Source organism: Gymnoscopelus microlampas (assembly GCF_963454915.1).
Source record: "Gymnoscopelus microlampas genome assembly, chromosome: 3".
NCBI classification, from domain to species: domain Eukaryota; kingdom Metazoa; phylum Chordata; class Actinopteri; order Myctophiformes; family Myctophidae; genus Gymnoscopelus; species Gymnoscopelus microlampas.
In genome coordinates this window covers 45154630-45179855 of record NC_139940.1, presented here as the reverse complement: position 1 = coordinate 45179855, position 25226 = coordinate 45154630, and the positions used below count along the sequence as shown (strand labels likewise).

Genomic DNA, 25226 nt, shown 5'->3' with positions numbered 1-25226 from the left:
AGGCCCTCACACAGACCACTGGCAGCCACCCCCCTCATGTTGTGTTCTAAATAAATAAAACCTTCATCAAATCACACACCATCCATATTACTACCAGTTTCTTTCCACAGGCAGTAAGGATGCTGAACAGCTGACACACTGACCCATGCATCACACATTGTTATTGTACAGTAATGCTATGTTATCATTGTGTACACAGTTTATGCAGGTCTGTAGTGTTTTAATGCTGAGTATTTCATTGCATTTTGTGACAATATAGCTGAACTGTGTGTGTGTGTGTGTGTGTGTGTGTGTGTGTGTGTGTGTGTGTGTGTGTGTGTGTGTGTGTGTGTGTGTGTGTGTGTGTGTGTGTGTGTGTGAGTGTGTGTGTGTGTGTGTGTGTGTGTGTGTGAGAGAGAGAGAGAGAGAGAGAGAGAGCGAGAGAGAGAGCGAGAGAGAGAGAGAGAGAGAGAGAGAGAGAGAGAGAGAGAGAGAGAGAGAGCAGCTGTAGTTCACAAACTTTTTCATGTCAAGGAACCCCAAATTAATATGTATTTGGCCGCGGACCCCCATCTGAAATGTATTTTCTGCCAGGGACCCCCAGAAGAGAAGATTTGTGTTGTTTTTTTAAATTATTATTATTATAAAAATGACAGATGCATAAATGGTTAAAGTGGTTAAAGTGATTGTGATGCTGTATTAACTACTTTAACTGGGGACCCCACTTTGAGAACCAATAGAGAGAGAGAGAGAGAGGGAGAGAGAGAGAGAGAGAGAGAGAGAGAGAGAGAGAGAGAGAGAGAGAGAGAGAGAGAGAGAGAGAGAGAGAGAGAGAGAGAGAGAGAGAGAGAGAGAGAGAGAGAGAGAATAAATAGAAAATAAAGAGGGAGTTAATATTGTACGTACTGTAGGTTTAGGTTACAATAAAATGCATTCTGTCTTCAGACTTCATGCTGGGTCTCTGAATCTGTGTCTCTCTTCTCTTCATGCGTCATGACAACGTGTCCCTGTGCATTATGGATATTGTAGTCCTGTGTGTTTCTGGATATTGTAGTCCTTTGAGCGGTTGGTCGCCATACAGTCTTGTTCCTAAAGAAGTGAACCACACTACCCACAATGCTTAGCGCACGCATGCCGCTCTGTTGACACATTAGCAGCAGTACAGTACCTGTCAGAGTGTCATAATAACGGGCTTGTGAAAGAGCTGGACATACATGTAAGTTAATAACCACTGTTTTTATACATATACGTTATGATAAGTCTCTTATATGTTGTTGTCAAGACCTCAACACCTTGTTAGAACACTGTTAGGAGACGTGGCAGGCAGCAGGGATGCTAAAGTAGCTAGCTAGCATGCTAACCTTATGTTATGTGACTGCCTGTCAGTTCACTTTGCATTAGTAAATATCTGTATCTATTACTATATGGTATATATTACTGCAGTGGTGGAAGAAGTACTCAGATATTTTACTTAGTAAAAGTAGCAATACTGCAATGTAGAAAAATATTCTGTTACAAGTAAAACACCTGTGTTCAATATGTAACTTGAGTAAAAGTACAAAAGCATTGGCATTACAATATACTTAAAGTACCAAAAGTAAGTACTAAAGTGTTAGAAAACAGCAGATCTACAAGCTTGTAGATCTGCTGTTTTCAAACAGCCTAGGTATACTATAGGGCTAAAGTGGTTGATGTATGTTTTATAATGTGATCATTTATATCTGCAAAGTAACTAAAAGTTTAAAATAATGGAGTAAAAGTACAATATTTGCCTCTGAGATGTAGTGAAGTAGAGGTAAAAGTATTGACAATTGGAAATACTCCAGTAAAGTAAAAGTACCTCAAAATTGTACGTACAGCACTTGAGTAAATGTACTTATACTTTACACCACTGGTATTATTTGTAAATATCTTTTATCTATAACATATATACTGTACCATTGTATATTGTGCCGAATTATTATTATTTAACGTTAGAAGCAAGCCTTCTCTGCAATGTTACTCTGTCCACACAGGCAGATAGAAAGATACACAGCATTGTAACATTGTAGCTGAAGTTGAAACCAGCTCAACTTTTCTGTAGCTTTTGTAAGCTGTTGTAGCAGCTACGGAAGTCTGATGTAACTTTGTATCTTCAATTCGTCATGTTATATGAAGTATGTCGCTTCAATTGAAAAAGGTAGCCTGTATCTTTGTATCTGCCAGTGCCTAACACTACAACATTATTGCAGATACTGGCTAGCTGCCTCATGTGGTGTAGATAGGCTCTATTCACAGCAGCCATATTATGAAGACATTCACAGGTGATACTAATGAAGGCTCTGTTCCATTCTGGTCAAACAGAGTCAGGGTGCTGATATTTTGCATGTTGGCTCACTGGAAACACTCTGTTACACCAGTGGGTCTGCAGTTGGGGTCCGGGGACCCTCATGGGCTTCCAAATGGCCCCTTACAGGTGTGTAACTCTGAGAGCGTACAAATGGAACCAAATGGCATTTGGTTCCATTTGTACGCTCTCAGAGTTATGGGGGTCGTGGAAACCACTGTGCCAGACTAAATGGAACAGAGCCTTCATTAGTATCATTGGTAACACCTGTGAAGGAAGTGATAATATGGCTGCTGTGCATAGAGCCTATTCAGCCATCATCATGACGTTTGCACAGTTTACTAATTATTATCCTGGTTGGAAACTGTTGTTTTTGAACACGGAGGCTTCAGTCTTATCTAACGTTTATAGGGTGTTTAAACAACAACAACAGCAGCCAACGTTTTACCTTTTCTCCTGTACATATAGTGTTTGTATTTGTTGATTGATTATATTGTGTTATTTTGTTATGCTATGTTGATGAGTTTGAATACATAGGAACCACAATGGAAACAAGTCCTCAGGACTTTTTTTGTGTTATCCTTTCAGCCTATATATATATATCTATCAATCAATCAATCAATTATGTTAAATGTCTTGATATTTAAGCTTGATATAATGCTGATGTCCATAGATTTTAACCACTTTAAAGGAGGAGTTCGCCCAAAAAATGACTTATTTTCTATCAATTGCACACCCCATGAAGCCTTCAATTCAGGGATTTGTTTTTGTTTTTGTGGCATTCCTAAAGCCAATAATTTGATGACTGGGTGTATTTCCGGTAGGAGACACAAAGAATCTACTTTGTGTCTCCTACCGTATACATTAGCTGGTAGGAGACGGGAATCAAATTATTAGCTTAGGAATGCGACAAAAACAAATCCATGGATTCAAGGCTTCATGGGGTGTGCAATTGATAGAAAATACGTCATTTTGTGGGTGAACTACTCCTTTAACCATTATTGGCTTTGCCTATTCAAAAATAGCAGATCTACAAGCTCATAGCGCGGCACCGAGTGCCGCGCTATGAGCTTGTAGATCTGCTATTTTTGAAAAATCGTGAACATTTGTGCAAATCTTTGAATATACATATATATATATATTTAAGTGATTTATTTTTAACTCAAATCTTTGCTCCTGGGGATTCTACAAATGTATTTTAAATCCTAAAATGTGTTAAAAAAAAATAATCATATGTTTCTATATCAGGGGTTGAAGTTGAGTTGAAAATGTCTAGGAGTGCTGAATATAAGGTCAACTTTGATAGCTGTGTCTACCTTGTCTTGTGTCTTTGTCTGCCAGTGATCCATTGGACTCTTAACAGCGTATGGACCATAGTGTCACAGAGCCATGTCTCCACCACGGCTCACAGGAGCACTGCGCTCCTTCACCAACGTCAGCAAGAGGGACGATCTAGCCGAGCATCATGTCTACGACTTGAGGGTGAGGAGCGGTCATTTTCTTGAATTTCCTTGGAATAGTCTACAACAGTGGTTCTTAAAGTGGGGTCCGGGGCCTCCCAGGGGTCCTTGGAGGGGGTACCCAGCTAAAGTAGTTAATACTCAGTCACAATCGGTTTAATCACCTTAACTATTATGTTGTACTTTAGCTATTCAAAAATAGCAGATCTACAAGCTCATAGCGCGGCACCGAGTGCCGCGCTATGAGCTTGTAGATCTGCTATTTTTAGAAAAATCTTGAAAATGTGTGCAAATCATTTTTTTTAAAGGTGAACATTTTTAACACAAATCTTTGCTTCTGGGGGTCCCTGGCACAACATATTTTCAGGTGGGAGTCAAATATATCAATTTGGGGTTCCTTGACATGAAAAAGGTTGAGAACCAACCAACAGTGTTTCTCAAACTTTTTTTTTTATTTCAAGGACCCCCATAACTCTGAGAGTGTACCAATGGAACGGGTCCATTTGGTTCCATTGGTACTACACACACTCAGAGTTCCAGACCTAAAGGGTTCATTTGACCCCCCCCTCGAGGATTCTGGGTCCCTGGAGCGGACCCAGAATCAACGGCTTGTCATGACACACACACATTTAACCCATTAAGATGTGAGGATGATTCTACAAATACCTTCTAAATCAGTAGTTCTCCCACTTTCTAAATCTTTTCACACTTTTTTTTTTTTTTACGGAAATGTAAAAAATAAATAGCCAACGCACAAATGTTAAATCACACACACGGCTGCTTTCACGGTTTTAACGGTTTAGGGCGAGAGTTGCATCATGATGAATATTTCTTTGTTGTCACACGTGCTGAAGTTTTGACATAATAATTGTCCTTCTGAGAGATAATGACAGCCATCAAACACATGTTTGACAACTGAACTATAGAGGTCTTCATGGGTTCCACCCAAACCCAAAAACCCCAGAGACAATACCTATTGGTTTGGGTTTGGGTCCATGTTTTATGATGGGCAGTTGGATCCGGGTCTGTTCCGATTCTATTACCTCGGGTCCCGGGTCTGTTTATCATTATGTTTAATATCCGAGTGGATCTTCAAAGACAAAAAAATAACACACATCCTCCGACTTCATCAGACAAACTGCAAGAGCAGCAAAATGAGCAATAAACGAAAGAAGGGCTCGCAACTCACTTTTAATGCTCCAAACAGCAGCAACTAGTTATTTGCTGCTGTTGGGGAATAAAGTTTGGTGCATTAAAAGTGAGTTGCGACCCCCCTTCTTTCCTTTTTATAATATGCGAGTTGATCTGTACTCGGCGGTCATCAGGAGAGCAGCGCACGAAATGCTACATAATGATTATTAGGCTGACCTAGGATCAGATTACAGTAGCTTAAAACACTGGCTCTCAACCCACAAAATGATCATATTTGAACTGGGGACCCTTCACCCTGACAAGCACTTTGATTGTAGGAGTTAAGGCATTACGATTTGTTTGACTCGGTTCCACAGCTAAATATAGTGAAAATTGCAGATCTCCAAGCTCACAACTCCTCGCAACGACAGCTTGTAGATCGGCTATTTTCACAATTTTTGCCTCTATCTTATATTATTTGACAATTTGGCAAATGTTTGACCCGTTGAAAAGTTGAACTGATCGTGCGTGCCAGTCTGCCTTCCCGATACAGATTCAGATACCCATAACTTGCGTATCGGTCGATACCGAGACAGTACAGATCCGAAAAAAATCTGGGACAGTGGTTCTCAAAGTTACCCTCAGGGTTCCTTTTGTAGGGGTTCCAAACGGACCCTTACCGGTCTGTCATTCTGAGAGTGTACAAATGGAACCAAATGGACCCTTTATGGGTCCATTTGGTTCCATTTGTACACGTCAAATTCACCATTTACCAGCATTAACCCATTAACACATTCCCTGCCAGAGGGGTTTTTCAGAAAAGGTTCCCTCAGTGCCAGGGATTTTGACCATTCTGACTAATATTTGAGGACACACAGGACATTTTGTGCTATGACTATGAACACATAGAATATCTCAAAATAAAGCTTAGAATCTCTTCTTTCATCTGAAAGAAAAAGTGAGTTTCTAGCATGTTCTGTTCTTTAGCTAGAGGTAGTTGAATACAGCTTGCTTTCACCAAAAAATGACATTTTTTTCTTAGATTCAGAGATATAAGCGATTTAGTAAAATAAACACGTTTAGTCATAAAAATCTTTGAGGACACACAGAACATTTTGTGCTAGGACTATGAACACATGGAATATCTCAAAATAAAGCTTAGAATCTCTTCTTTCATCTGAAAGAAAAAGTGAGTTTATAGCATGTTCTGTTTTTTAGCTAGAGGTAGTTGAATACAGCTTGTTTTCACCAAAAACTGTCCTTTGTTCTTGGATTCAGAGTTTTAGTGAAAGAAACACGTTTAGACATAAAAAATGATTTCAAGTCTTTGACGTTTATTTTTCGCCTTCATTGACATCAGTCATGTAAACAATACTTTATAAAAATAAAAAATTAAAATAAACTGCTTTAGATTCAGAGATATAAGCGATTTAGTAAAATAAACACGTTTAGTCATAAAAATCTTTGGGGACACACAGAATGTTTTGTGCTAGGACTATGAACACATGGAATATCTCAAAATAAAGCTTAGAATCTCTTCTTTCATCTGGGAAAAAAGTAAGTTTATAGCATGTTCTGTTTTTTAGCTAGAGGTAGTTGCATACAGCTTTCTCTTGGATTCAGAGTTTTAGTGAAAGAAACACGTTTAGACATAAAAAATGATTTCAAGTCTTTGACGTTTATTTTTCGCCTTCATTGACATCAGTCATGTAAACAATACTTTATTTTAAAAAAACTGCTTTTGAACACATTTTATCACATGGCATATCAAGTGCAACACAGCTCAAAGTCTTTCTTTTCAAAGTAATAAAGAGAGAGAGTGTGTGTGTGTGTGTGTGTGTGTGTGTGTGTGTGTGTGTGTGGGGGGGTGTGTGTGTGTGTGTGCTCAATTGTTACAGGGTTATATTGTAGAGATTGCTATTGTAGAGGTTGTCCATCCACAATCGGTATCCTTCACCTGCAAGGCCTCCTAGCAGGTAGGTGACGGTATCCGGGATGGAACACTTGATGCCACAGTCTGGCTTCATGTTGTGAAGATAGCCGGTCGTTGAGTCACAGAGCATATAAGATTTGATGCCATACTTATCGGGTCTTTAGAAGGAGTGTCATTGAAGTGAAGATTGCTCCAAATCAACTGGAAGCGGTTCCTGCTCATGGTCCTGCCGAAGAACGGTGTTACTAGGTTCTCATCGGTTGACCAGTAGTGTGAAAGCTCAGGTTTGGAAACAAGCCCAGACAGAAACAGCAGCCCCAGGAAACGCTTCAGCTCTACAACGGTCAATGCTGTCCAACGCTTTCCTCTGGCATGTGGCTTCTCTGAAAGTCTCTGCTTAGCATATGAGTTGGTTTGGTTGCATATCTCCTGGAGCAGAACATCAGGCAGGAGTAGCTGTAGAAAGTCGGCAGGGCTGTCGGATAGCTGTAAATATACATACACAAAATACCAATTTAGACTTTTAGCAAACACTCGTATCCAGACAGAGCGACTACAAATAGCAGATCTACAAACTCACAAAGAGCTTGTAGATCTGCTATTTTTATAAGGCATCCGACAATAGAACATAGTAAATATATAGCCTACATTATCATCATTCATAATCAGACAGAGTGTGTTGGTGGTGCTACAGTGTTGTGTGTGAATCTATAGTCAGTCCAATTCAGATCAACACACAGGGGGGCTGTGTGCACATGCATCCCCCTCCAAAAAAAAGAATAAAAAGAGCAGATCTACAAACTCACAACGAGCTTGTAGATCTGCTATTTGTTATGGCACCACACACATGCATGATAAATATATAGCCTACATGTACCATTGTTTTGTGGGGTTTTAGCAATTGTATAAGGCATCACACAATAGAACATAGTAAATATATACTGTAGGCTACATTATCATCCTTCATAATCAGACTGTGTCCCCATGTTGTGTGTGAATCTACTGTCAGTCCAATTCAGATCAAAGAGGATTTTGAAAAGGTTTGTTGACATGAACTGGACATTTTTTATGGCACCACACACATGCATGGTAAATATATAGGCTACATGTACCATTGTTCTGTGGGGTTTTAGCAATTTTGTATTCCTGTGTACAAGTGTCATACAGAAAAAGTTCTTACCTCTGCTAGATGGTCTGGCCAGGGTTGTCCGGCCATCCTCCACATCCTCAACCATGTCAAAGTCTGAAATGAAATATCAAATACTTGGTAAATATTATGAAGATCAAATCAATTTAGGTATTTAGCAAACACTCTTATCCAGACAGAGTGACTTACAATAAAGCACACCTGCCTACTCCCCCATAAAAATAGCAGATCTACAAACTCACAACGAGCTTGTAGATCTGCTATTTTTATAGACAAGGTCAGAGGAGAGTGCTTTGTGCACCTGCATCCCCCTACAAAAAAAAAGAATAAAAATAGCAGCCATCTACAAGCTCACAAGCTTGTGGATCTGCTATTTTTATGAGGCATCACTCACCAGCACAGTAAATATATAGGCTAACATCATAATCAGAGACGGTGTCCCCATGCTACTCTGTGTGTGTGTGTGTGTGTGTGTGTGTGTGTGTGTGTGTGTGTGTGTGTGTGTCTCTTATAACTTATAAGCAGACCTGGCAACAACTTCTCGTGTCTAGTCCACCAAACACACACAATAAAACACAATAAAAAATAATCTTACCACTGCTGAAGTGAGCTCCGGGCTCCGGACGGGTCCTGCCGCTCCGACGAACACCATCGGTCGGTACCGCGGCAGTAGATGGGCCCGCTGCGGCCGTAGTAGAGGTCGCCCCCACTAACTGTTGCTCGTCCTCCCCGTCCACCGGAGTAGATGGGCCCGTTGCGGGCGTAGTAGAGGTCGCCCCCACTAACTGTTGCTCGTCCTCCCCGTCCACCGGAGTAGATGGGCCCAATCCCAGTAACTGGCGTAACCGCTTCTTATCGTCCACAAGCGGCGCTGGTTGTGCCCCAGTAGCCCGAGTCATCAACGACTCCAACAGTGTCTGCTGGCGTAGCGAACCGGTCACTTGTTTGGCGCCCCTGTTTGAGTTTTTTTTTGCCCTCATATTATCACAGAGAGAGACAGTATTATCTTATACTACGCTATATCTGATCTCCTCTTTTCTTTTCTTCTCCTCTCCCGATCACTATAACTGACCTCTCCTCTCCTCTCTGCTCCGCTCTCCGACCACACCAAATGATCTCTCCTCTTCTCCCCGATAACTACAAGCTTTTCTCCTCTCTCTCCGACCACACTACACCAAATGATCTCCTCTCCTCTCCTCTCCTCTCTTCTCCTCTCTTCTCTCGACTGAAATAAAACTAAACACTAAAAAACTAAAACTAAACTAAAGACACTCAAACGCTCACACTTTCTAACACACTCTCACACACACACACACACACACACACACACACACACACACACACACACTCTCTCAATCACTAACTGACTCACAAACTGTCTCACACACTGACTGACCTGTCTCAAAAATAATTTTAACTCTATTGCTGTTACCAACCCCCACTCTTTTCACTCCGATCACCGTCACTCTCTGTCTCTCTCAAATGTTTGGGCGCAATGGCCGATGCTGCACTACCGTCTCCATTTTGTCACATTTGGGCAAACAGCTGTTTGTGATCAGCTGACTGATCACGTGTTTTTTCGGTTAACCCCTTCATCTACAGGTCCAATATTAACGCACAGGCTGCGCAACAGTGTAATATACAGTAAATCAATGAAAAAACACATTCACGGTTTAAACCGTGAATGAGCCCGTGGCAGGTAAAGGGGTACATTTTGATTCACGAGTAGAACCGTGGATAGTAGGTAATGTGTTAAGACCTGGAACTGTGTCATTTTTAGATTTGAGCTAAAAAGCATTATTTTACACTTTGGGCTATTCAAAAATAGCAGATATACAAGCTCGTAGCGCGGAACCGAGTGCCGCGCTATGTGCTTGTAGATCTGCTATTTTTGAAAATTCATGGAAATGTGTGCAAATCTTTGAATATATATATTTTTAAACCGAACATTTTTAACTCAAATCTTTGCTTCTGGGGGTCCCTGGAACAAAATATTTTGATGGGGGTCTGTGGCCAAATACATATAATTTTGGGGGTCCTTGACACGAAAAAGATTGAGCACCACTGATATAGAAAAATATGTTTTTCAGAAAACTTGGGATTTAGGAGACATGTAGAATCAGCTTCAGGTCTCAATGGGTTAACCAATTCAAACCGGGAACGCATCTGTGTCGCTTTAAGATTTCTTTGGCTATTCAAAAAAAATAGCAGATACTCAAGCTCAAGCTCATAGCACGGCACCGAGTGCGTATGAGCTTGTAGATCTCGTAGGCTCTTGAACATTTTTTTGTTATCCCCCCTGGAATCCTTGCAAATTATCGGTTGACGTTGACCCCTCATGAAAACAAAAAAAAAAGGAGAAGATTGGACAATGATTGGAGCGCTTTATGCTTTATGTGCCAGAGAAAAGAACTAAAGACTATTATACTTTATGGTAGAAAGCAGGTGGTACTGTAGAACGTTTTGAGTCTCTTCAAGGGAATGGAAAACTGAAGAGGGTCCCCTCTGGCCAACGTAAAAGGACCCAGCCCTCCTCCTTGTATTATTATTATAGGCTGCTACAGTACCTTGTGATGGACAACTAGACATCATTCCGTAGTAGTAGTAGTAGTACTAGTAGTAGTAGTAGTACGGGCTGAGCCTATCATGCTCAAGTAGCTCAAATTGCGTCTGGTCTCTGAGAGCTCTATAGCAGTGGTTCTCAACCCTTTTCATGTCAAGGACCCCCAAATTGACACCCATTTGAAAAGATATGCCAGGGACCCCCTCATAAGACAATATTTTTACGGCTCTAGCAGTGATTCTCAACCATTTTAATTTCAAGGACCCCGAGTTTGACATGCATTAAGGCCACGGACCCCCATTTAATAACATTTCTATCTCTGGGACCCCAATTTGTATTGTAAAATCAATGTTCATTTAACTCTGAGAGTGTACAAATGGAACCAAATGGACCCGTTAGGGTCCATTTGGTTCCATTTGTACACTCTCAGAGTTACAGACCCATAAGGGTCCATTTGGTTCCTAACTATCTACTATTTAGCTGGGGACCACCTGGAACCCCTTCAAGGACCACTGGTGGTCCCGGGACCACTGGTTGAGAACCACTGCTCTATAGAAGTGTTTTTCGTGGGGTTCAGGTCATATACTACTCACTGCGCTGGACGGTGGAGCTGTTTGCGCTGATGTAGATCGGTGGATGTCAGTTCAGTTCAGACTGAGCAAGAACCCTGGTCAGACCATCACTGAGGCCCACTGATAACGTTTTTTTCACTCACTAAAGTTATTATTTTAATCCATTAAAGGACGACTTCACCACTTTTCAACATATCTTCATATAATAGGTCCTCACTAATGCTTATGATAAAATTATACCATTTTTTTCTACTTGGTCTGTGTCTCATAGGAGGGCTGTGGACAGTCCAGAAACCCGTCTACCAGTGACATCATCGTTAAGCAGGATTTTTTTCCCCAAAAAGATTACATTATTTTTTTTAATTCAGATTTGTATTAAGGCGAGAACAATGGGATATATTATTGCATTGCAACTTTCCAGGAATACAAAGCCTACAGTTTCTATTAGCTTGGATTCCCCATCGATGATGTCACTGGTAGACGGGTTTCTGAACTGTCTACAGCCCTCCTCTGAGACAAAGACTGATTAGATTTTTTTTTTACCATTTTATCATGAGCATTAGTGAGGACCTATTATATGAAGATATGTTGAAAAGTGGTGAAGTCGTCCTTTAAGACCTGGAACGCATCTGTGTCACTTTTTGATTTGAGCTAAAAAAAGCATTATTTCACACTTTGGCTCTTCAAAAATAGCAGATCTACAAGCTCATAGTATTGCAGTATCTGCTATTTTTGAATGTGTGCACATTTTTTAATATACTGTATATTGTTTTAAAGCGAACATTTTTTTACTCAAATCTTTGCTTCTGGGGGTCCATGGAACAAAATATTTTAAGATGGGGGGTCCGCGGCCAAATACATATCATGTTGGGGGTCCTTGACATGAAAAAGTTTGAGCCCCACTGATATAGAAACATACGTTTTTTTCAGAATACTGTTGGGATTTAGAAGACATGTGTAGAATCGGCTTCAGGTCTTAATGGGTTAAATGATGAGTTCGGTTAATGTTGGATTGAAGCAACAAGTTCGATGAAGATGCTAGCAATGGAGCAGGCCAGGTACCAGCTCTAAATATCTTGCACTCTAGTCTAGTTCCTGGCCTTTGTCATTTTGATTGAATTCCCGGATTTGGAACTTGTAGTACCAGACTATAATCAAACCCTTATTATATTTCTCTGCTGTACAAATTGAAGTTGGGATGAACATTTCACTACTTCACAAATGGTCAGCTACCAACATTAGCTGACTAGACTAGAGGACCCATTACAATGAGTACAAAACGTGTTTTGTGCTCTTTGAACAAGTTTTTCATTTTACAAGAGTGAATGCATGTTTGTCCTGATGAAGGTCTAACGACCAAAACGTCTTTTTTTGCATGTTCCAGACAGTGTGCGGGACCGCTTTCTTTGATTTGATATCAAGGATCCCTTTCTGAGCATTTTTCAAGAGAGTAATGGTTCACTACTACAAGGCCAGCTGTAATGCTGCAAAAATAAAACACATTGCTTGGTAAGAGATAGTAGCTTATGTTGCCTAAATGTCTACATAAACATGAATAGGAAATAATAAATATTTTTAGGCAACATTCTCCCAAAGTATTTCAGCCAAAAAAAACACAGCTCTATTTAACACGTACTTTCTTTTTTTTTAACTCAATTTTTATTGGGTAACACGTACTTTCAAGGGTATGGTTCTCAACACGGAGCCCTGGGACCCCTGGAGTATCACAGACCATAATCATGTGTCATTTTTAAAGTCATTTTAGATTTGTCATAGACAAGCACTATGAGCTTGTAGATCAGCTATTCTTGGAAAATCGTGAGAATTTGTGTAAATCTTTGAATATATATATTTTTTAAAGCGAACATTTTTAACTCAAATCTTTGATGGGGTCGGCGGCCAAATACATATCATTTTGGGGGTCCTTGACAAGAAAAAGTTTGAGGACCACTGATATAGCAACAATAGTTTTTCAGGAAACGGTTAGGATTTAGAAGACATTTTGTCAAATGTTTCACAAATGAACATTTGTCAAATTCGCTTTAAAAAAATATATATTCAAAGATTTTCACACATTTTCACGATTCTTTTTCAAAAATAGCAGATCTACAAGCTCATAGCGCGGCACTCGGTGCCGCGCTATGAGCTTGTATATCTGCTATTTTTATAGCCAAAGAAATCTAAAATGACCGATGCTTTCCCAGCTTGAATGGGTTAACAGTAAAATGTTCTTAGATTTGGGTCCCAGAGATTAGAGTATCATCAAATGGGGGTCCGTGGCTTTAATGCATATCAAACTGGGAGTCCTTGAAAGTAGAAAGGTTGAGCATCATCCCCGCTGTAACGGATGTGATTTAGGCCTATACTTTGAGGTATGAAAAAATCAATTAGGCCACAATATAACCGTAGTACTATTCCAACTGGTATAAATCTTTTGGGCTGATTAATGCCATTTGTTCCTAAAGGATTTTCACTGGTCTGTCTGGCACCCATAGGAGAGCCTGCATTATCAGGACAGGAAAATAATTAAGCTAATTTCTAAAATGCCGTCATCAATTTAAAGTTTGTCGGTAAGTATTTTGGCACTTTAAGTGCCAAAATACCCACCGACTTAAATCTTCTTCCTTCCCATTCACCATAGTGAGAAGATGAAACACTCAAAACACTGACTGAATTATGCCCATCTAAATTGTCAGAACTTTTCCTTTCCGTTTTCCAAACAACCATAACGTAGCACCATCACTTTTATTCTTGGAATATGTGTTGTTCACGTGGATAATCATCAAAAAGTCCCAGCAAACATCAGGCCAACATATGATTTTGGTCAGAATAGTCGGTGCCGTCTCGCATTTTCAGTTTAGAAGTAACTTCGTGGGTCCACAATGACAGACTCAACCCCTAATGGACCTCGGGAAATCCATTTAGTTTCATTTTCATTTAAAACAATAATTGCAAGTACAGTATGCACTATGCAGTATATTGCTTCTAATAGTCAGATCAGTTTTGTGTTCCTGTGTTGATAAATTGGTCTGTCACAAAGGCGTATGGCTGTTCAAAATGGAATGGAAACTAAATAACAAAGAAAACCTTTTGTCACGAATATACCATTCCTTTTAAAAACACATATAACAGTTAAATGCATGACAACATGTTTTCTTTGTAAGTTAAGGTGGACCATTGTAAACAATTATGAAAGCAATAGCCTAGGACCCATCGTGTTTTTATCAGGCAGCCTGACAAAGTGGACTGATCATCTCCTAAGGCTAAATCCTTAGTTTTTACACACATACATCAAATGCACAAAGACAATAATCTAGCTAATAATCTAATGATAGCCAAAGGTTGTAGCTAAAATCAAAAAATGACACAGATGCGTTCCTGGATTGAACGCGATAAAGAGGTCTTCAGATTACGGCGGAACATTGGGAGTGAGTCTGCAGTTCTGACTGCAATGGGGAGTTTGTTCCACAGTTTGGGGAGAAGAGTCTGGGGGGGGCGTGTGGAGCGTTGTCCTGGATGTTTTAACCCATTGAGACCTGAAGCCGATTCTACATGTCTCCTAAATCTCAACAGTATTCTCAAAAACATATGTTTCTATATCAGTGGTGCTCAAACCTTTTCATGTCAAGGACCCTCAAAATTATATGTATTTGGCTGCAGACCCCCATCAAAATATTTAGTTCCAGGGACCCCCAGAAGCAAAGATTTGAGCGCTTAAAAAAATATATATATTCAAAGATTTGCACACATTTTCACGATTTTTCAAAAATAGCAGATCTACAAGCTCATAGCGCGGCACTCGGTGCCGCGCTATGAGCTTGTAGATCTGCTATTTTTGAATAGCCAAAGTGTAAAATAATGCTTTTTAGCTCAAATCTAAAAATGACACAGTTCCAGGTCTTAATGGGTTAAGGAAGGTTCTGACAACTTCCCAGTGTTAGCTGATCCGAGTGATCGGGAGGGGTTGTAGGGTTGGATCAGGCTTTGAAGATATGGGGTTGCCATATAGTTTTTTGGTTGCTTCGTAGGCCAACGTCAGTGTTTTGTACTCTCTGCGGGCAGTAACTGGGAGCCAAGGAGAAGGTGGGAGACATGGGAACATTTTGTCTGGTTGAAGACCCCAAGTGTACCGGGATATTCTGGATCATTTGGAGGGGCTTAAGTGCACATGCTGGGAGGCCAGTAAGGAGCGAGTTACAGTAGTCAAGTTATGATATGACCGAGGTCTGGATAAGGAGCTGGGTAGACTTCCTGGGTGAGGAAGGGTCTGATCCTTGACCTACTGGCAGTGTGCACAAAAATGACACTGATCGGTCCAGTAGTTTGTGAGATCAGCTCTGAATTCATAGACAGACAGACAGACAGACAGACAGACAGACAGACAGACAGACAGACAGACAGACAGACAGACAGACAGACAGACAGACAGACAGACAGACACCTGTGAATACAAATACATAATCTCTGTCCACGACCTTTGGCCTGGAGGGATAATTAAAAACATTCAGCTTCATATTTTGAACAGTAAAGTGCAGAGAGCTCCTAGCAGCATTTCTTACTAAATGAACTGACATCTTAATTGGATAAAAATAATCATGCTAACTAAATACCTCCCCAAAGTTTATTTTTTTCCCCTGTAAAAATGAATAAATAAAGAATAATAAATAAACACCTTTTTTTCCTCTGGCAGACCTGTTATATTTAGCTGGCATCAAAGCCTGTCTTGTGCTTCAGTACGTCTTTGTGCAAAGTAGACTTTTTGATCTGGTACCATCAAGAGCGGTTTGTTACACTGTCAGTCCGTCTTGTGTCGTTTTGTGAAATAAGTGTGTGTGTGCTTTACCATAGACTGTATAAATGAGATGGACAAACCCCCTCCGCTGCTTTCTACAGACCGAAAATGAATCCTTTGCTGCAGACTGTTGGTCCGCCATCTTTCACTACGCGTCAGAATGAGTTCAGACCATTATTGGTTGGGTAACTTGTCAATCAAGAGCGGGGGGCGGGGAATGAATGCTATTGGTTGTGTAGCGTGTCAATCAAATCATCCCGCCCCTCCTAGAGAATAGCCTACTTTATCGTCAATTTTATAATAAATAGAACCATAATTTAGCAAAACGCATATCCTGATGATTGAAAGGAGACTTTAAACTAGCGACTGGAAGCATATAGAATTTATGACAATTTTTATTACAGTAAGAAAATCGAGTCTGAAAGTTGGTAAAAACCCATCGGCTTGCGTTAAAATAAATTCTTTCTGAACTCACAGGTCGGCACGGGTGAAACAGCGCCTCTCGCTGGACATTTACTAAACATCCGGGTTGGCCTCATAGTAAATATCTCAGCCTTGCCCCTTGGTGCTTACTTGACTATCTCTCTGCTTGTGTCAGATCTACCAACAGCTTTCATCTCACACTGTGTGTTTGTGTGTGTGTGTGTGTGTGTGTGTGTGTGTGTGTGTGTGTGAGAGAGAGGGAGAGTGGACCACTGGATTTGACCTCTAGTGTCTGTCATATCTTCACACTCGTGTCGCTTCACTATCTCACATTTCTTTATACTTCCTATGTGCTTCTTGAAATTAACTCTTTGACTGCCAGAAATAAATGATAATTTGCCACGCCACTGCCAGCGATTTCCGAGTGTTTTCACGAAACCTTTGAAAAATCATAGAATATTCATCTCCAGAATGACTGATCCCTCGATCGCTTTAAAAGGGGGGGAGGGGGAGGGGGGGGAGCGAGCCGCCGCGATCATCCGTTCCATAGTTGTGGGCAGTTGAATGGAGGCTGTTTTCCCCCCAAAAAGCAACACAAACGGAGAAAAAGCCATTCTACCAAATCGAATAACAAAGGAAGAGAACGGGCTGTTTTTGTTTTTTTTGCGATCACGTGACCCGCTGCTTCTCTGCTTCGCTGGAAGCCCAAATAGTCGAGCCATAGACGAGCGAACAGCGCCATCTAGTGGAAAACCACTGAAAACACACAGAATCTCGTCGTTCTCGTCATTGGCAGCCTTGCACCTCAGCAAAATATGACGAGACATCTCGTCATTGGCTGTTAACTCTTTAAGACCGGGAACGCATAAGTGTGTCATTTTTAGATTTCTTTGGCTATTCAAAAATAGCAGATCTACAAGCGCGGCACGCTATGAGCGCGGCACGCTATGAGCTTGTATCTGCTATTTTTGAAAAATCACGAGAAGTTGTGCAAATATTTGATGTTTTTTCTTTTCTTTTTTGGACATTTGTAACTCAAATCTTTGCTTCTGAGGGTTCCTGGAACTAAATATTTTACAAATGTTCGCTTAAAAAAATATATAATCCAAGTTTTTGTCACGAATGTTCACAATTTTTCAAAAATAGCAGATCTATATCTGCTATATACAAGCACAAAGAAATCAAAAAATGACACACAGATGCGTTCCCGGTCTTAATGGGTTAAAGAGTTAAGTTGGGAGCGGTTGTCACGCGGCAACTTTTGCAACGCTCACCCCCTTAGTTAAATCCTCTGAGTAAAAAAAAAGAAACTGCTGCTTCAGGGAAAAGAGGACCCGAGGGTCACTCTGAAGATTATCTTTGCGCTCGTGTTAAAATGCTCAGTTTTTTTAGCCGACATGAAAGTGCTGATTGTAATTGAGTCATTGTGTTAATACTCTCTCCTGGCCTGTGCCAGCCAAGGCCTGAACTTCCTGACCCCGAGGAGATAGCAATACACCCCACTGTAAATGGGAAAAGATTATTTCAAATCCTCTCTCTATGCAGCCAGGTCTGATGCTGCGCTAACCTGTGTGGGTTGTTGATGTGTGAGGGGCTTGACAGAGATATTAACCCGTTAAGACCCGGGAACGCATCTGTGTCATTTTTAGATTTCTTTGGGCTATTCAAAAATAGCAGATATACAAGCGCATAGCGCGGCACCGAGTGCCGCGCTATGCGCTTGTAGATCTGCTATTTTTTGTTAAGTCATGACAATTTTTGCAAATCTTATCTAACTATATAAATGCCGACCAACTTCCGCACCCTCGGTGTCCACACCCCACAACTCTGTTATCGACTAAACAACGCACCGCCAGACCACATGTCGCCAACTGAGTCGCCACGGCGGCCGCGCTGATGCCCCATTCTGTGTGTAGTGTCTTCTCATCACATACAGCCATTTTGTCAACTGAACTGATAGCATAGCGGTTAGTCAGATGTGTCTGAAAGGTGAGAGGACGGGGTACGAATCCCGCTTGGGTTCCATAGAATCTTGGGGAAAATGATGAAGTGTTTTCTTTTTACTGTACTGGAGTATTAGTGCACTTTCACTTACTACTCCACAACGCCTGCAAGGGCAAATAGTGTACTTTTACTCCACTACTACAATTATTTGAAAACTTTAGTTACTCTGCAGATATAAATTGTTATATAATAAAACATACATATTAACCACTTTAGCCCTATGTTATACCACAGCCATTTGAAAATAGCCGATCTACAAGCTAGATCGGCTACTTTCAAACATTGTAGAACATTAGCTTTTGGTACTTTAAGTATATTTTGATGCCAATACCTTTGTACTTTTACTCAAGTAACATAGCACTGGTTCAGCTGGAAGTTAGATGCCCCATTCTGTGTGCAGTGTCTTCTCATCACATACAGCCATTTTGTCAACTGAACTGATAGCATAGCGGTTAGTCAGATGTGTCTGAAAGGTGAGAGGACGGGGTACGAATCCCGCTTGGGTTCCATAGAATCTTGGGGAAAATGATGAAGTGTTTTCTTTTTACTGTACTGGAGTATTAGTGCACTTTCACTTACTACTCCACAACGCCTGCAAAGGCAAATAGTGTACTTTTACTCCACTACTACAATTATTTGAAAACTTTAGTTACTCTGCAGATATAAATTGTTATATAATAAAACATACATAACCACTTTAGCCCTATGTTATACCACAGCCATTGGAAAATAGCCGATCTACAAGCTAGATCGGCTACTTTCAAACATTGTAGAACATTAGCTTTTGGTACTTTAAGTATATTTTGATGCCAATACCTTTGTACTTTTACTCAAGTAACATAGCACTGGTTCAGCTGGAAGTTAGATGCCCCATTCTGTGTGCAGTGTCTTCTCATCACATACAGCCGTTTTGTCAACTAAACTGATAGCATAGCGGTTAGTCAGATGTGTCTGAAAGGTGAGAGGACGGGGTACGAATCCCGCTTGGGTTCCATAGAATCTTGGGGAAAATGATGAAGTGTTTTCTTTTTACTGTACTGGAGTATTAGTGCACTTTCACTTACTACTCCACAACGCCTGCAAAGGCAAATAGTGTACTTTTACTCCACTACTACAATTATTTGAAAACTTTAGTTACTCTGCAGATATAAATTGTTATATAATAAAACATACATATTAACCACTTTAGCCCTATGTTATACCACAGCCATTGGAAAATAGCCGATCTACAAGCTAGATCGGCTACTTTCAAACATTGTAGAACATTAGCTTTTGGTAAGTATATTTAAAAATAAGTAAATATAAAATAGAGTATTTTTATTTTGTGGTATTGCTACTTTTACTTAAGTAAAATGTCTGTGCACTTCTTCCACCATGAAACACAGTTGTGTTTAAAGAAATAATTGCTACTTTCAAAGCCCACTGAGTGCAATTTACCAAAATACTTCTTGATAATATAACCCATACAATTATTTGTTTCACTTCTCAACAAGTTCAGCTTCAATTGCAGCCTCTGTTGACTGGAAGCAGCCCTGTCTCAAATAGACACAACATGCCTGTGTCTGGGCATTAGTTGCTCTCTACCGCCATCTAGTGGCACCACAGAGAAAAAAGCGGTACCGCAAAAGTAGGTGGTACCAGAGAGGCACCAGAGGGGTGCCACCCCGGACACTCTGAAGGTACAACCACTGTACGCCTCGCGTAGGGGACATCTCACTGCTCACTACAGCTTTTCCACCGCGCAACATAATTAATTCTACTCACCAAATGTCGGACAAAACGGAAGGGGAGGCAGCTTCGTACCGTTTACCGTGCGCACGACCTCATCACCACAACAGCACGCAGCCGCTGCGGGGGTTTTTTCCTTTTTTTCCAAACTTTTTTTTTGGTCACCATTTTCTCCAGGCACCATTTCTGGTGTAACGTGCGGCAGCATGCGCTGGGTTGCCACGTTTGTGCGGCAGCATGCGCTGGGTTGCCAGGTTTGCACAGCCAGCGCCAGAAACAAGCAACCACCTTCATGAAAAAAAAAAAAAATGTTCCAGGGGTGTCCCCGCGCGTCCCAACACTCCACAGGGGGTCAGTGGACCATCAGGGGGTCCGCGGACCCCCTGTGGACCCCCTGAAACATAACAAATATTATTTCTTCAAATTTTTTCCTTTTTCAAAAAAAAATCTCCACAGTTTTACTCCGGCGATTTGGGTCCCCCAATATACACACGGCCACGCTGGGCCCCGTGCGCGGCTGGGGTTGAGGGGGGCGTAGCCCCCCGAAACTCTAGTATAGTATATATATATTTGAACATTTTTAACTCAAATCTTTGCCTCTGGGGATTCTATAAATGTCTTCTAAATCCTAACTGTTTTTTTGAAAAAACTTATGTTGCTATAGTCAGTGGTTCTCAAACTTTTTCCATATCAAGGACCCCCCAAAATTATATGTATTTGGCAGCGGACCCCCCCATCTCAAAATATGTTCCAGGGACCCCCAGAAACAATGATTTAAGTTAAAAATGTCTGCTTTAAAAAAAAAATATATATATATATATTCAATAATTTGCACGTTTTGCACATTTTCACGTTTTTTCAAAAATAGCAGATCTACAAGCTCATAGCGCAGCACTCGGTGCCGCGCTATGAGCTTGTATATCTGCTATTTTTGAAAAGCCAAAGAGATTTTCAAATGACACAGATGCGTTCCCGGTCTTAATGGATTAAAAAACCTGCGCCAGACGGTCAAAGTACACATTTTATAAAGCGTGTGCATTTGTATTCTTCACTCTTGTACTAAATATGTAAGTAGCATCAGTGTTTCGGAGGTCTCACAAAATTGTAGACATAGATTACTGTAGATAGATTACTTCAATGAATGTTTACAATTATTTGGGGAACATGTTGAAATTGCTTAATATGGTTACCCGGCAGTCCTAAATCTATTTAAATGTTATAATATTGAATGAAGACAAGCATTGACGTTGGTTTAGTTATAAATAGAATATGTTAGGATTTTTTTTTTACACTATACATCACTATACCAATATTATTTGATTTCTGTTGATGTTTCACTTGTGATCTTCAGATTAGCCAGCACATACAGTATACAGTAGTACTTCAGTATGTGAAAACTGCAATTTAGTTTTATTTAATCAAGATAAATCAATCAGCAATATGTTTAGTGAAAATATGTAAAAAGAACATTATTTAGTTTGGGACTTGGGGCTTATAAAGTCCCAAACAAAAGGGACTTGGGAAGCAAATACTAAGGTATCAATAAAATGATGCATGTACAAGGCAAAAAACATGTTTTTAACACTTTTATTCAGGCTGTTAAATAGCAGACTGAATCTTTTTACAATTTTGTTGGAAACAAATCACAAAACTCAGTTTTCTATACTGTGTGTGTGTGTGTGTGTGTGTGGGGGGGGGGGGGGGGGGTGCACGCTGCTTATCTTGTGTGTGTGCTGCTTATCTTAAAGACTCCCAACAAGGCTACACAGTCAGCCTCGGGGATAATTACGTAGGGAGCCATTTTAAATTTGAACAAGAGGAAAAAATACAACCAAGCTTTCCTATTTTCTTGGAAATGTGTGTGTTTCTGTTATCTAAATACCTCCATTCCACGTCCGCTCTGACAGGCTCTGAGGCCAAACGAGTCCACGGCGCCCGCGCCGCACCGCTCTGTTCTGTGACAGAGTTGTGTGAACAGTTTATGATTTGTGTTTCAGTGTTGCAATTGGACCTGGAATCAGGAGTAGGGATCATGGGACGATAATCGGTAATATCGTTTATCGTGATTAAAAAAACGCTAATTTATCATGAAATTGTCCTCCGTCATAAACTAGGATGAATCAGCTTTTGTTGTGCTGCAAATTCAGTACCACTTAAACCCTCTATACTTGATACTTTATAAAAACAGACCTGTAAAGGGCACATTTGGTTCTCTCTTATTTCTCACTCTACACAAAACGATTCGCCACAAATAGCAGATCTACAAGCTCACAATGTGTTGCGTTGCAACGCGTTGTGAGCTTGTAGATCGGCTACTTTTGGCAAAAGTTCCCCCCAGAATAGTGAGGCTGGCGATTCAAGTGGTTAACACAGCAAGAAAATAGCAGCGTTTTAGAGGGCAATATATATACTAAAGTGAGTTGTGTATTATTCTCTCTTCCCTATTTTCACTCTCCATTTGACTGCAATGGTGAGAATCAGCTCAAACAAGCTTTTCACCCACTTTTACCTGACTGCCATGTTACAAAGATTGAACTCCACCTCACCCTGGAACAACTGAGAAGTGAGAACCAAACGAGAGACTCATTGGTTAATGGCAAACGCCAATTCAATTCAATTAGGTACCTTCAGAAGCAACCTAATTAGTTGGGCGGTCTGTTGGAGTGAAGTTGAGTGAACGATGATAATGGTTCAGAATGAACAATTTTCAATGTAATACACCCAGGAGTCACTGGCCATTTGGGTTCCTTAAGTGTAATTACTTTGTTGATTTGTTGTGCCCCTCAAACTATAAAAAAACAAACAAGCAAGCAAATAAAAAATAATGTTCGTTTTTTTGGCAAAAGCAGATAACTCCATATTTCATACTTCAGAGTTAAACGAGGCCATGCAGTGGATACAAGTTGTCTAACTATGGAAAGTACTGATAAAGTTATAAAGTAGAAGGTGTATTGTATGCATGGGATATTTATCACCTAAAAAATGTATCGATCTTTTATAGACAGGCTGTCAGATGAACACTGACTCTCTGTGTCTCTCCTCGCGGCTGTCACCTCACCTCTCTGCTGACAGGCATCATTTTTGCGAGGGTGGGATGGCTCAGGGTAGAGGACAGAGTACAGCTTCTTCAACAGGGGGTCCGGGACCCCTAGGGGGTCCTCAGAGTTACTACAGGGGGTCCGCCAAATCTTTGTGTGATGGGGAACATTACCCGAAAACAGCCGATCTACAAGCTCACAACGCCTCGCGCTGCGAGGCGTTGTGAGCTTGTAGATCTGCTGTTTTCGGAGAGTCGGTGAGAGTCGGGGGAAAAGACCAGACCAAGTACAGAGCCAATGGTCAAGTTGACTAAATATTGAGGATTTAAAAGGTTAACTGTCTGAAAATACACATTAACATAAATCCAGCTATCTACGAAATCTATAAAAAAGTTGACACTCTGCGACACAGTACAATATGTAGTGGGGGTCCCTGCTTCATCTCTTTCTCTGCTAGGGGGTCCTTGGCCTGAGAACGTTGAAGACCCCTGGTCTACAAGATACACTACACCACAAAGACACCCATATACCTGTCAAACTACTTGAAAAAACGTCAATGACGTCCACAATCGCAACACAAGAGGGAGCCCCACTGATCACGTTCAACCTAGATTTGGCTCCTAACAAGGGATTCAATTCGTTCTTCTACTGTTATGCCACCAAAATGGGGAATGCCCTGCCAACAGTCATAAAAAACATGTGAATCCTTTACTCTCCTTCAAAACCTCTCTAAAAGAGCACGGTGGCTGCAATTCGAAACTGGCCCCTGTAAAAAGTCAAAGCCTACCCCCCCCCCTCCTAACAGACCTTGTATTGAACTGTACTTCCCTGTGCTTGTCTTTGTCTTTGTCAAACCATTAAGACCTGGAACTGTGTCATTTTTAGATTTGAGCTAAAAAGCATTATTTTACGCTTTGGGCTATTCAAAAATAGCAGATATACAAGCTCATAGCGCGGCACCGAGTGCCGCGCTATGAGCTTGTAGATCTGCTATTTTAGAAAAATTGTGAAAATGTGTGCAAATCTTTGAATATATATATTTTTAAAGCGAACATTTTTAACTCAAATCTTTGCTTCTGGGGGGTCCCTGGAACAACATATTTTGATGGGGGTCCGCGGCCAAATACATATCATTCTGTGGGTCCTTGACATGAAAACGTTTGAGCACCACTGATATAGAAACATACGTTTTTCAGAAAACCGTTGGGATTTAGGAGACGTGTAGAATCGGCCTCAGGTCTCAATGGGTTAAACCCTGTAGCACTTTGAGATTCGCGAGAATGTAAAGTGCGTTACAAATAAAATGCATTATTATTATTATTATCATTATATAACAATGCACACTTCTATGTGTTTCTCCCTCATTGTCTGCCGTTTGTTTGTCTTGTTCAGACCAAGCGGTTGAAGAGGCAGGAGCTGTTTGCCAGAGAGGGCCTCACGTGGCAGAAGATCGTCCAGTTCTGCGCGCCGCGCCAGGACAACAAGGCGGAGCAGCAGGCCGCCACTCAGGAGCTGAGGTGCATCCTTCAGGCAGCCAAGCAGATCGGTAAGCCCATTCCACAGTGGTGCTGGAAAAAGTACTCGCATTTTGTACTCAAGTAAAAGTATCAATAATGCAATGCGGAAATACTGTTGTTACAAGTTAACATCGGGTATTCGAAATGTACTTGAGTGAAAGTGCCAAAGAGTTGGCATCAAAATGTACCTTAAGTACCAAAAGTAAAAGTATTCTTTATGCCAAATGTCCTATTTCACAAGTGTTCAAAATGTATAAAAAAACATTTGAAAATAGCAGATCTACAAGCTTGTTGTGAGTTTGTAGATCGGCGAGTATATAGGGATAAATAAAGTGGTTAATGCACGTTTTGTAATAATAATACGAATCTACAAAGCAACTAGTAACTAAAGTTTTCAAATAATTGTAGTGGAGTAAAAAGTCCAACGTTTGCCTCTGAGATGTAGTGGAGTAGAAGTAAAAGTACTGAACATTTCCAGTAAAATCCTGTAAAATTTCTCAAATTTGTACTTAACTCATTCAATGCCATGGTCATTTTTGAATTTTGGCTCTGAGTGCCACCATTCAAATTCATTGTAAAAAAAAAAGTGCTTAGGAAGCGAGATACAGCCTTT

The 25226-nt window shown here is 40.7% G+C and overlaps 2 protein-coding genes across 2 annotated transcripts in view; one reads left to right on the top strand and one right to left on the bottom strand.

Moving 5' to 3' along the window:
* Positions 1 to 1097: 1097 nt before the first annotated feature.
* Positions 1098 to 25226, top strand: part of ascc3 (activating signal cointegrator 1 complex subunit 3) — a 293488-nt gene continuing 269359 nt past the window's right edge. Inside the window, exons 1-3 of the mRNA XM_084052068.1 lie at positions 1098 to 1195; positions 3647 to 3787; positions 24489 to 24642. Coding sequence (XP_083908194.1) covers positions 3695 to 3787; positions 24489 to 24642 — 247 coding nt within the window. The 5' untranslated portion in view covers positions 1098 to 1195; positions 3647 to 3694. The remainder of the gene's footprint in view (positions 1196 to 3646; positions 3788 to 24488; positions 24643 to 25226) is intronic.
* LOC311041609 (uncharacterized protein) lies at positions 6370 to 9245 on the bottom strand. The gene is made up of 3 exons (XM_084052069.1): positions 8572 to 9245; positions 8010 to 8072; positions 6370 to 7315 (listed from the first exon to the last, which is right to left on the bottom strand). The coding sequence occupies exons 1-3, from the start codon at positions 8954 to 8956 to the stop codon at positions 7272 to 7274; spliced, it is 492 nt and encodes a 163-aa protein (XP_083908195.1). The 5' UTR covers positions 8957 to 9245; the 3' UTR covers positions 6370 to 7271.